A 13,109-nucleotide genomic window follows, 5' to 3' on the forward strand; every position below is an offset into this window, starting at 1 on the left:
TGTATTATATTGTTGGTGGGTACTGCAGTTGCATACACACACCAGTAGATGGTAGCACATTCCAAGGACCCCCAGTAGATTGATGAGTTGTGTTCAGGGTAACACAGCGACCCTGTTTCCTCATTGGACGCACAGCAATTCTTGTATCTGGATGTGCTGAAAAAGCATATTTTCCCGAGCTTCTCTTGTGAAGGTGTTCGTTTCTTCTTGGCCATGATAATGAAATTCCTATCCAGCTTGTTCCCACTGACCTTGGGAGTTGCAACGAGGAACGCTATCCAATTTACTTATTAAAACAAAGAGGGCCCAGAGGTTGTAGAGGAAAGCTACTGCAGCAGACAGCTTGGCTGCAATTTTGCATACTGGACATGACCTTGGGGTGTAGTCATCACTTTGTTGGCTCCAGCTCATCAACAGCAATAACTGGTTTCTGAGTCATGTATTGTACACTGGGTGATTATACTCAATTGTAACCAGCACGACTTGATAGAAATCAGTCTAATGCAGGTTGGCTTGGATGAGTGCGCTTCCTCTGGCTTACTGTAAATGAGCCTGTGGTGTCTGAGTTCCATCCACGTTGGTCAGGGCCAGTTGTGGCTCCCGGTCTTTGGGGAGCTCTGCAGTTGGTGTCCGAGGGCGCCGCTTGATTTCTGGCTCAGTGAACAGACAGCTGCTGGCGAGCGAGGCGTCAAGATGTCTGAGCGTTTCTTGATAGATAAGACCTTTAAGGAATTCGGAGGACGAGATATTACGCTTTGTAAGGACACCATTCACTCCTTTGTTATGAGTGCGTTTCCCCTTTGCCTCACTATTACTGCCCCAGTAACAGATTACAGAGGAGCTCTAGGCCTGACGTGCCTGTCCGTCATCCAAAACATTTACCGTAGCTATTTATTGTTGACTTTACGAGAGGAAATGAAGATGCTTAGTCTTCCTCTGCTCCCTGCGCTCTCTGTAATGATGTGATGTGTCTATATGCACCATCAGATGAGGGAGTGCAGCTGTCACGGTTTTCAACACATCCCCATCCATGTCACCCAAAGGGGAGAAAAGGTTAGGGCGCCTTCCCAGAATGCTCCTCGTCTTCACCCGGAGCGTCAAGGCGAGGGGGCCACATAATAACCCTGCAGCCCTCCAGCCAAGACCAACTGCAGTCCACCGGCGGGAGCATGTGGCTTTGTCTTTCACCCATTCTTTTGGGGACCAGCTGTGGTCTGAGTGCGGCGAGCGTCAGGCCCAGTGATGCTGCTGCTATAAATATGCGACAACGAGTGTGAGTAAGTGACAGCTGTACAGTGGACCAAGGACACGCTGTCTTGGCACCGTCAGGGCAAGCCGCTCCAAAAAAGGCAAACCTGGTGTGAGAGCACTAGTTGGTATGCAATTATGCACTACAGCACGCAACATGTACTCTATCTATCTATCTATCTATCTATCTATCTATCTATCTATCTATCTCAGCTTATTCTTCTTCCTCTATTTCACTGAGAATCTCTGAAAGTCAAAGAATGGCTCTACAAATAAGTGGATGATAACCATATGCATGTGTTAATATGGAGAGAGAAATCTACCCGCGTGTGTGTGTGTATGTTTGTGTGTGTGCGCATTGTCTGTACACAAGAGTGTGTGTGACTGTGTTTGTGTGCCCTTTTCAAGTGTGACCACCTGTCTTTTGTTAAGAAATAAATAAATAAACACAGGCCTCACCAGCTGTCCCTGGCAGTCCGTCCCCTCAGAGGTCAAGGGCTCCCACCGCTGGCCTTGTTGAGGTGGTGGACACTTACAACTTTTCTCTCAACTTCTCTCAAGTACCTCTAAACACACACAAAAACACACACATACACAGACACGCACACACAAACCATTCGCAGCCAAATGAGCCAGGCTTTGAGGCTCGGAGAGGAATGTTTTATTACACCATCGAGTTACACTGCACATATCCCAGCTCGTCACCCTGCAGCTAAGCCCTATCACATGGCCCCTACTTTCCATGTGAAGCTTTTGGTCCATAAGAAATGCACACACTCACACCAGGCAGCCTGAGCTCAGGATCCCTGAGGGCAGATGTGAGATGTTAGTGCCAGTGAGCGCTCTGTTGTCGGTGTTTACAGTGCGCGCTGGTCACGGCATTGTGGAGGGCCCTTATTTACTGTGAGCCCACGAGGGGTTTTCAGGGTGTTTATGAATGATCTTGGGAGGACATTGTTTTCTTTATGTCGAGGGGCTGCCTGGCTAGCGCCGCTGTGTCTTCTGTTTGTGCATAAAGTACGTGCTGGGGAGCTGGGCCAGACAATAGAGCGGCTGAGCTACTACCCACGCACACAATGGAGCGGCGGGATGAGGCCGAGGGTTTGGGGGGCCGTGGTTCGGGGGCTGTGGGGGTGGAGGGAGGATAGTTGGGGGCAGGGTCGGTTGGATGCAGCCCTTGTCTATAAGGGGTTCCCAGAGTGGGTGCATGAGGTCTGGGGGGGAGGGTGGTGGGAACCCGAGCCCATCCCCGTTGGGATCACACAGCAGAGCAGCTGGATTTCTTTGGTGGTGCGGCGGGGGAATAATTAAAAGTTCTCTGCCATTGAAAATGACCAGTGAATTGGCATTATGCTCCCTAATTAGACACACATATTTGGTATTTGTGTTTGTTTACACACATATGTAAATGAGTTTGAGGCTCGCTGGCAGAGGTATCACCCAGCTTCAGATGAATCCAGCCTTAATGGTTACATAGGCAAAGTGAGGAGCGTTTGTTTTCCAAGGTTTATCTCCTTTCCGGAATACTGGCAACAGGTCTGGAACAATGGGAGCCAATGTTGAAATTGTTCCGTCCTTGAGCCGAGTTTATGGTTTCAATGGGATAGGGCATGTAAGACCAGCACTATTATCACATTCTGTTGTCTCTATACACATTGCAGCGTCTCCCACACAAACCGTCTGCCTGACTGCTGCTGCTGCTGCTGCTGCTGCTGCACAGATGAGCTCTTAGAGGAAACATCCATAGTATACAAGTGAATTTGTCCTCCACTCTTAGTGTTCAAACAAAGATCATGTGGTGTCATGAGGTGCAGAATGTGTGTATAAATGAAGCGAAGCCACACAGTCAAAGAAAGTTGTTCCGTTTAATCTATGCATAATCTTAATAAAGACCTAAATCAAGATTGTCACATTTCCACAGCACACACACAAGCACACTCCAAAAGCGCAAACAAAACAAATGCACATACAATTATAGATCAAAGTAAATTGCCTCAATATCTAAGCAATGTCAATTCTGCATAAGATTGTCCCCTAATCTCTATACCACTAACACTGAAGCAATTGATTACTATAAAATATACTTTTCTTATTAAAAATTATATTAAATTCTAATGGCACTTCTACAAATTCTATTAAAAAGATTTTTCATTGACCTTCAGAAGCTTTTTTTTTTTTCTTTTTTAGCTTTTTTGTTTAAACCAAATTAAAACTGAGACAGTCAAAGGTTGCACAAGAAGCGATGCAATAATAAATATTTCTCATGATTATACACAAATTTCACAGTTGTAGCCTGCAGAGGACAAAAATTCCAGTATCAGTAAAAGTTGTTGATTTTTTTTTTTTCTGTTTTTTCTTTTTAGACTTCAAGATCATACAGCATGAGAGTTAAGCAAACATAGCCCTCAATCAAGAGTAGCGCTGTTTTCATAAAAATCAACAATCAAAAATCAGTGTTTCACATTCAACAGTGACATTGACCAAGGAACACACTGTTAGTTCCAAATCATATTGGCTTAACGAAAAAGCCAAACAACAGAAATGCTTGTCTCCAGTGCGACATATCCAAAACAGATTTATTCACATGAACATTAAACAAACAGGTCAAATGAATCACGAAATGTAATCTCGCAAAAAGCAGCAAAAGTAAAAATGGACTCCAAATGTTTTATTTTGTCTGAACTGACGTGAAAATAAACGGGGACGATCCCCGTTGATGAACCGTCGAGGGCGAAACTAACAGGGGAGAAACCAAAAAAAAAATTTAAAAAAAGGAGGGGGGGGGGGGGCTTCTCCAGATGCAACACCTGTTAGTGTGTCTACAAGGCACAATCGGTGATCATCCTGGAGGTATAAATAAAGACTGCAAACCATAAACGCAAACTATTCTTTACGTGTCGTTAGTTTCTACCGTTGTACACGTGTACATTAAGAGAATCAAGCCATTTCATCTGCACCGTGGAAGAAAAAGTTGCTTTACAAAAAAACTGAAACTGTAAGTGACAAAAACCTTCATTCCTGCGTGTCGACCAACACGCCGTAACAGAAAAGACTGAGACTGACAAGAGTGATTAAACTCTCTGGGGAATCAAGAGCAGGGACGAGGCTGAGGAGTTCTGCTGTTTGTGTGGCTTCTGTAACTTATTTGCAAAAAGGAAAACCTCATCCAATTTCTCTCATGGATTCACTCCGAGGCCCCACAGGTGACGACGGGTTAGGCAACGGAATGAAAGCGGAGAGAGGATTTGGCTTCCATGCTTCTCCGTTAACCTGCCGACAAAACGCTGAGGCCTAAAACCCCGACTTGTGAAATATGATTGCACATCTCGCTTCTGCCGTGAATGAAATCACAGTTGCCAGATAAAGAGAAACTAGAGTCTACTTCCATCTTTCTCTTAATCAAGCACCTGGAAAGCAAAAGTCTCTTCATTCACTGATTCTCTTGATAGATGTGCAATCAAATCTCCTCTGTGTCGCAGAACAATGAGGCATTTATGTACATGCAGGGGATAGAGGGGGGGCATTCTTTGATGCTGCCAAACAATACACCTGTTTACAGTCTCCCTGGTCTCCCTCCTGCTAAATACATTTCTCACATTCCAGTGGCTCCATTCAATACAGAAAAGTGCAAAAGGAGACTCGCGATGCCTTTCCTCCCTACAGCAAGGAGAGATACACAATGATCCCTTGAGAACTACCTGGAACTTGGGGAGAGGAAGGAGGGGAGGGGGGCTGGGTGAGGGGGGGTACAATGCCTGTATTGTCTGGATTTCTATAGGTAACCAGTTCCACATCAGCGTGGCCTCGCTCGCCAACAACCGTTTTCTTCCCCCGTGGCAGAACAGCAGTGGAAGCGCGAGTAACACTAAGGATTTGTAGTAGTGAGGCGATGTCCCAACAAGTCTGGGACACGGGGGGAAAAAAAAAAAAGGAACCGAACCCTCGGGGGGGAAGACGCGACGAGACGATTTTAAGAGACTGCAGCCTTGATAAGACACCCGGACTCTCTCCACCTTACGTGTGTTGTAACACGGAAAAACAAAAACGGTTTGATAAATAGAATATATATTTACATTAAATATACAAATAGTAAGAAATAGCAGCCTAGACAATAGTGTTGAAACTATATGCATGCTGAAAACAAGTGCTTCTCTATGTTCCATGTGACAAATCTTGAATACTCCGTCGAGGTTTCTACAAGGTATATTAAAATATGATTACAGTAACTCGATTTGCACAGCGAAAAATTAACAGACAGCCCCAATACCAGTGAAAGAGTACCAAGATAGACAGGCAAGACTACGCCTAGAGTAAACCCTGAACCAAGTCAAACTAATAAATAATTATGATCAAGTCTTCTCAGGACAGATTAGACAAATATAAAGAACTTTTTTTTTAGTGCTACGCCCCTGTTAAGAATCCAAAACGGCATCTACGTGAAGAGACGGAGAAGAATTCCGTCTCGTCGCTCTCGCACGAAACACTGGACCGAGTTCAGCATCGCTCCGACTCCATCAGTAGTAACTTGCGCGCGTACAGTAAGAAGATGTGATGATACACAAACTGGTTAATTTAAAAAAAGAAAGAAAGGAAGAAAGAAACAAAAAGTCGCTGGAGTCAAACCGAACTGATGATGCGGGCAAACATCCCGATTCCAGCTTTGGACGCCGGTGTCCCACATTGCTTTATTTTGCCGCCAATACCAGGAAATAACAAAGGTAACTCACTGGTAAACGAGTCAATCACAGTAACTCTTTTCATTCACGAGATCTCAGCTTACATCCGTTTATTTCTCTCCCGAGCGGAGACGATCACCTTTTTACCACCTGGTATGTGGACAAGAGCGCATACTATATTCAAAATAAAAACAAAAAAAGAGGCCTGGAGGTTCATTTCATGTGACGAGAAGGCGTCGAGACGGAACCGGTTCTTGTTTAAGTACACGAGGTGAAGCGTTAAGGATTTCAATAGGCACAGACGTTACAGGCTTCAGCTGTAGCTTTGTTTGCTTCTCCTACCTTCATAAATACTCCCCTCTGATTCTACAGTATACATATAATTACAAAGGGCCGTTCCATCCACGTCAGCTTACTTGCATTAACAACTAAAGATTAGTTACTTCTGGCCAAGGCGAAAAAAACAAAAAGGAGGTTACCGACTGGGAAAATTAAAAACTAAAAGTCTTCCATTTTGAACGAACACAAAACCAACTTCATTCCAGAAAAATTCTACTTCCATGAAAATAATAATCATACTTGCAGTAGTCAAAGTTACAACATTATTTTGCTGCCTTATGATAGTTAACTTGTTAAGAACTAAACAAACCTCAAAATAAATAATAATAATAATAATAATGTAGGAGTTAAAGGTCATATATTGCTACTCAAGGACGGTTCTGATCTCCCATGTGCACAAATAAAGTCGCATTCATTCAAGACGATTGTATTAACATGTTAGCTGCGGCCGTCACCCGTTTGTCCATAGACGTACGGACGCAGGGTGCCGTTCTCTCAGCGAATACACTCTGCAATAAGTTCAGACAGATTGACACGAACAAGACAGAAATAAACAAGTGCATCATCTGATTTGTTCACCTTCCATACAGATCCATCTGGAGTATCACAGTACCCATGTTAGTCTTACAGCCTGAGCACCTTCGCCTGCCCGCCTCTGACCGCCATGTATGCCTCTGACATAACCCAGCACGGAAAACAGATCCAGTTTTGTTTTTTTTGCTACATCTTTAAATTGATAAATGCCACATGGGGGTAGAATTCCAAAAGATATGTGTGACAAACTGCCAACATTTGTGAACTAGTGGGAAATTGTTCAGTAGTACTCGGTGTGTGAAAAGACACACTCCGTCTTATGTCATGGCACTGGTGAGAGGGCTTTTATCCAATGGCAAGAGTCTTGACAAGGCCACAGTGAAACTTCCTGATGTGGCGGTAGAGGTCCCCAGACTGGGTGAAGCGCCGCTCGCACCACTTGCAAGCGTGAGGCTTCTCACGTGTGTGAACTACAGCATGTCGACTCAAGTTATGGGAGTACTGGAAGCTCTTGCCGCACTGGCCACAGGTGTATGGCTTCTCGCCAGAGTGTGTGCGCTCGTGGCGCTTAAGGGTATACATGCATGAGAAGGTCTTGTTGCACTGCATGCAGGTGGGAACGGAGCCATCAGGGGACAGCTTGGAACGAGCGCCGTCCTTCTCGCGAAAGTGTGAGCTGAGGTGCAGTTGCAGCACGTGGGGGCTGGGGAAGACTTTACTGCAGAGGGGGCACACACACACCTGTTGCCCCGGGGGCAGGAGCACCCCACTGGAAGTGGAGATGTCTGAGGAGGCCAAGTCATCCTCCTCCTCCTCCTCGCTGTCCCCCAGTAGCCTACCCCTCCTCTCTTCTACCTCTCTGCCCGGGGCGCCCTCCCTCCCTCTGCAGGCCTCCCCCTCCTCGTCCATCAGGTCCTCCTCCTGGGAGAGCAGGGCGGCTGTGGAGCCGTTGTTGCCTGGGAAGAGGGCAGCGAACCCTGTCACCACTGAGCTCCTGGCACTATTCCCAAAGCGCTGGCTCTCCGGGCTCATCGGCTCACTGTCCTCCTGCTCTGACAGCAAGTCGTGTTCGTCTTTAACAAGTGGCTCAGTGCCCTGCTGCTGGCTGTCGAGGGCCAGCTGTCCCGAGACGTAGGAGGGGTGTAAGGGATCTCTGCTAGACAGAGGCTTGAAAGACAAATCCAGTGCACAGTCCATGTCATCTGAAGCCCGGGACCTCTGGGACAGCGATACGGTGGAACTACTGACATCAGCTTTTGTTTTTCCAGCTGTTTGGATGCAGGGCTCGGCCTCTGCTGACACATAATTGACACCTACAAGGTCCGGGGACCTGCCAGAGTGACCGTTTGCCTTCTGCCTGCTCTGTGCAGACCTATCACAATCTGTGACAGCCAGCTTGACTTCGCTGTTGTCCATGTCAAACTCTTCTGCTGGGGGGGGCCTTTGAAGCCCCTGAGACAGCGTCTGGGGCTGTCGCCGGCTCAGCTGCTTACGGTGCAGCTCCACGTCTGAGGAATTTTCTCTTTCCAGACAGTTCAGTCCCAAACCCTCACTCATCTTTTCATCCACGGAGGAAAGTTCCTTATCTTTAAGCTTGCTTTTACACACTTTCACTATATCATACATGTGGAGGTAACTGGCCGCCGCCAGGACATCCTCCACCGGCAGAGTGCTGAATTCCAACTTCCCCTCATACATAAATTCAAGGAGCAGACTGAAAGCCGGGGCTGTCACAATGTCACTGTTGAGATGCACAACGTCCCTTTTGTCTAGCTGGTCCCTGTAGAAGAGATGGAAGTACATGCTGCAGGAGGCCAGCACGGCTCTGTGCGCTTTGAATCGAGCCTCCCCGACAAGAACAGTGCAGTCACAGAGGAAACCTTGGTGACGCTGCTGACTCAGACACTGCAGCAACTGGCGGCTATGGTCTGGGAACTCCATTCTTCCTTCATAACCTGATGAAAAACAGGAAAAACAGGATACTGGATAAACGAAATGCAGCCATTTGGAGGGCAGAGAGGAGTCAGACAGCATGAGGGCGCACAGAGGCAGACAGTCAACAAATCCAGAGGGAATGAGAGCAATAACTTCACTTAATCACTTCAGGAAAAGTAACAGCAAACATTTAATTAAAACTTTTGGCTTTGAGTAACAAAGTCAATCTCAATCTCAAGTATGAATTCTTAAATATTTAAAAACTCGCTGGTATAAATCAATAACTTTAACGAAATTGAAAACATTCCGACATTAAACGCCTCATTCTTTCCAGTGGTGCAGGGAGACGCCGTGGTGCGTTCACAAACCCTTCATTGGCGGTGTAAAAACGACTCCGCTCTCAGTTTCTCCAAAGTGCTCCGGCTGCTTGTAAGTCACAACTACTTCTTGTGCTTCCAAATATAAAAAGAAATTGCGAAAACTGCCGCAACCGGCGCGCCTGGACACCGACACAAGCTGAGGTGTTTACGGAACAAGCGAGCAGGACAGCCGGGATGATACCGGTCACACGGATAAAGAGAGAGAGAGGGAGACACAGAGAGAGAGCGAGAGAGAGACACACACTGGGGAAGAGGCGAACGTAAAAGGAAAAAAATATAATAATAATAAGAGCGGAGCAGAGTGAGTAAACTGCTGCTCTGTTTGCTAATTACACTGCAAGCTGTGGAGTCAGCTGCTCTGACATCACCGCAATGGAAACGCTACCTCCAGCTGTGCTCCTCTTAAGGCCATATGTTAACTATGGGCGACGCGGTGTAAAACGACACACAACTTCATATGAGAGTGGATTTTTAAATGTCACCACATCACACGACATGTCCAACTTTTCACCGGTATCACCCAGGAAACAAATTCGATTATCCGGTTTGAATATATTTATCAAAAAAAAAACCTGCTGTGTGTTCCCTTTACGCACTCATCAGAAACTCGCACGAATTAAAGATGTTTGTTCGAAAACCGCTGTTGCAAAAGGAAAGAACTCAATAAAAAAGCGGATGGTAATTAATATAATGGCATTGGAGTGAAGTTTGCGTGTTGCTATAATTTCACGCTCGGCAGTTGCGGTGTTCAGAAGAGGAGGAAAAGTACAAACCGGAGCCGGAGGAGCCATGGGCGCAGTAAAACGAGCTCCATGTCCGTGTTGGGAAACGCATTGCTGGGAGCCTTTTAAACAGCGGAGGAACTCGCAGCGAAGCCAACTGCGCCGAGAGAAGCAGCGAGGCTTAGGGACACTCTTTAACTTTCGCTTTCTCCGTTCCTACGGGCAGAAACAAAGCAATACTCACATTAATTCCCCTCCTGTTCGTCGCGTTCTTCCTACACGCCCCGGCGTCCTTTCATGATGTGCGGCCAGATGTTCGCTTCTCCTTGTCGTTTCTTGAGCTTCGGTCCGACCCTGGCAAGGCAGGCTGCACTCAGCGCTGCTGTGTGTCAAGCAGGTTGATAATGGCCCAAGTCTCGCGATAACGCCGGCCACAATAACTTCTGTACTACTCCGAGAATTCACACAGTGGCAGCAAGTAGCAGAGTACACGGGACATCAATTGGCCGCCTCGCCGAAACACCTGTCACGAAGAGGGCCGTGCGTGTCGCCTCAGTGTGGGAGGAGTGGCCCGCTTCATTATAATGATAGGATGTAAGTAATTGCACGATTAAGTGTATGTCTGGCTGCTTTGCTTTGTTCTCCATTTTAATTATGAAGTTCGATATCTGTGGAATGATTCATATGGGAAGATGATCACTTTAGTTTGTTCTGCTCTGTGATTTACATCTTCTGGCATGTGCAGGGGAAACAATTAATATTTAAAATGATTATTTATCACAGTGGAGGTGCACAGTGGTTCTTAAATTGTGGTGCATGTGTTTGATTTATTTAATTATTGTTGTGTCATAATAAAGAAATTGATGTTTTTGTGGTAAAATAGCACAATGTGTCCCATGTGCACGTCCATCCTACAGGTGGGTGTCACTCTTTAAGCTCAGTATACCTGTGGAGGTCTTTCCTATACCGTAACTTCAAAACTGATGTTGTGATTTCCTGAGAGTTCTTTCTTTCTTCTTAAAAAAAAATTGAGAAATGCTGCTGTATTTATCTAAAAAATAAAGTGAATGTTTAAGGGCTTTCTTCCTACTGATCTCACTGTGGTGCTCATGGTTAACTGGCACCAAGCTCTCCAGCGTCTCTGTTTCTCTAGACTCCACCAAATTCCACAGTTCTGATTCATATCATTGTAATAGCTTAAGTCCAGAGACAGATGTTAAAGTCTGTGGATAAAGTTTTTAAAACTGAAGTCCCAAAATCTAATTATATAATATAATAAAAAACCTTCCAAAAACAGGGAGGATGTGTGTTCTGTAAGGGTTGGAGCTTGGGATGGCGGCACAGTGGAGAAACCCGGGCTTGAGGTTGCAGCTGCTCGTCTCATGCCCCCCCTTCCTGTCCCTCCCTGTGCTCCCCCAACTGCCTCGATCACCTTTGCCCTGTGTTCCAGCTGTCGTGTGTTTTGAAAGGGCCATTTGCAGCTCTGCGCAGCCCCCCGACACAGAGGGGAATAAGCAATGTGATGGGAGACGGCAGCCACTGGTCAGAAGGGGCTACTGGCTGGGATTCTTATCCACTTACTGCTTTATTCCATTTTTAGTCTGGCTGTTACTATTACAGGGAGCGGATATTTGCGTCCCCTCTGGTCCAGATGATCATAAGCAAGAAATTAGATATTTTCCCTCTCTTGCTTTCAAAGCTAAATTGGATGCTACAGAGTAAATAAATTGTGTATTCAGCAAGAAACTTATGATGGATAACTTAACTTGTCACAACGCACCGGTAAACAAAGTGATTTTCTTTAATCTGATGTGTGGGCTATATGAAAAACAATTTACTATTCAACACACGCGCGCACACACACACACACACACACCATGCAGGAGCAGCGATGTGGATAAGAATAGGAGCAGTGGCCCTGTGTTTCCCTGGCCTGGCAAACATAGGCACCCAGTAGAGGAGGGGTGTGTGTTCACAGGGCAAGACAAAGCAGTGGTTGTGCCTGAGGACTGTGGCCTCAGAGAGAGAGGCTCAACACGGTGAAGGTTCTCACACACAGAAAGAGAAAGCGGGAGGGAGAGGGAGAGGGAGCGGGATGAGAGGGGGGGAGAGGGCGAGGGAGGGGAGGGGGGGTTAGTGGGTTGAGAGAGAGAGAACACTTCCTGGAGGTTCATTCTTCCTCTGCAATCATCAATGGCATTCTTTCCCTGGCCCATTCCTCTCTCAGACAAACAAAAGGTCCTGCATTCCAGTGTAGCCTGACTGACCAGAGCAGCCAGTCCAGCCACATCTCTCTCTCCCCCGAGGACCACTGGTCCCATCATAGCCAGGAGCTGCCTTGTAGCGGCCTGCAGGTCCCAGGGCTTTATGATATCTTAAAGTTGATTTATATTATTTATCAGTGCTCTTTTGGTCTTGTTGTGAATATTGTATTATTGGCAGGTACAACAATTTCTGGTTTTAATTGAGCGTTTTACAGAGATTTAGAACAAGTAAAGAAAATGGACAGCATCGCTATTTTCTATGTCCGTGTGGCTGGAGTTCAACAAAGAGAATTCCCTAAAAACAAGTAACTTTCTGTTAAGCTTTAAGAGCTGGTGGTGGAGGCATAGCTGCATTGGCCAGTGTTACATTACAATGTAGTTGCCAGGAGATGCTGCGCTGGTGATACACCCCACCTCCCTCACCCCTGTCCCCCAGTTATGGCCCTCCTGCGCTTATGTGTCTTGTTGCTGCCACACCTCCTCTGTTCTCCTTTTAAACATGCATTCAAAGTCCAATATGTTTGCTTATATTACCGTTGGAATCTGATTAGAGAGTCTGTTAGGAAAGACAGCAACAAACTAGAGGAACTTGTTGATCTTGTTCCTCTTTTGAACCTGCAGGAAACATCTACAGGGCAGACGGACTCATCACCAGACCAGACACCAGCCTTGGAGGCCAGATGAGGAGGACGAGGAGGAGGAGGACACAACTGAATAACAACAACATAAATGATGGGATGCCCTCAGTCAGCCTTGTTTGTATGACAGGAACAGCTTGGCAGGGTTGACGCACAGTAGCAGAGAGGAGCACGTTACAGTGTAGGTGACAAAGACAGGAAATTACAACAGATGAAGCGGAGGGCAGGGGCCAATAAGTGTTTCATCAGGGGGAGAGCACTGACAGCTGCCCTCGCTACCCTGTTCTTCTGTTATTCAGCTATTCTTGCTCAACCCTCTTCAAACTGTTACTTGCACATTTGTTTACTAGTCTTGTACTAAAATAAATAGCCT

General features: G+C 46.3%; 1 protein-coding gene across 1 annotated transcript; it reads right to left on the reverse strand.

Moving 5' to 3' along the window:
- Positions 1-3,099: 3,099 nt before the first annotated feature.
- zbtb42 (zinc finger and BTB domain containing 42) lies at positions 3,100-10,259 on the reverse strand. The gene is made up of 2 exons (XM_076161742.1): positions 10,079-10,259; positions 3,100-8,752 (listed from the first exon to the last, which is right to left on the reverse strand). The coding sequence occupies exon 2, from the start codon at positions 8,736-8,738 to the stop codon at positions 7,143-7,145; it is 1,596 nt and encodes a 531-aa protein (XP_076017857.1). The 5' UTR covers positions 8,739-8,752; positions 10,079-10,259; the 3' UTR covers positions 3,100-7,142.
- Between the last annotated feature and the right edge of the window lie 2,850 nt (positions 10,260-13,109).

This window comes from Genypterus blacodes, unplaced genomic scaffold, assembly GCF_046128005.1.
Source record: "Genypterus blacodes isolate CSIRO-AG114 ecotype Tasmania unplaced genomic scaffold, CSIRO-AGI_Gbla_v1 ptg000112l_1, whole genome shotgun sequence".
Taxonomy (NCBI): domain Eukaryota; kingdom Metazoa; phylum Chordata; class Actinopteri; order Ophidiiformes; family Ophidiidae; genus Genypterus; species Genypterus blacodes.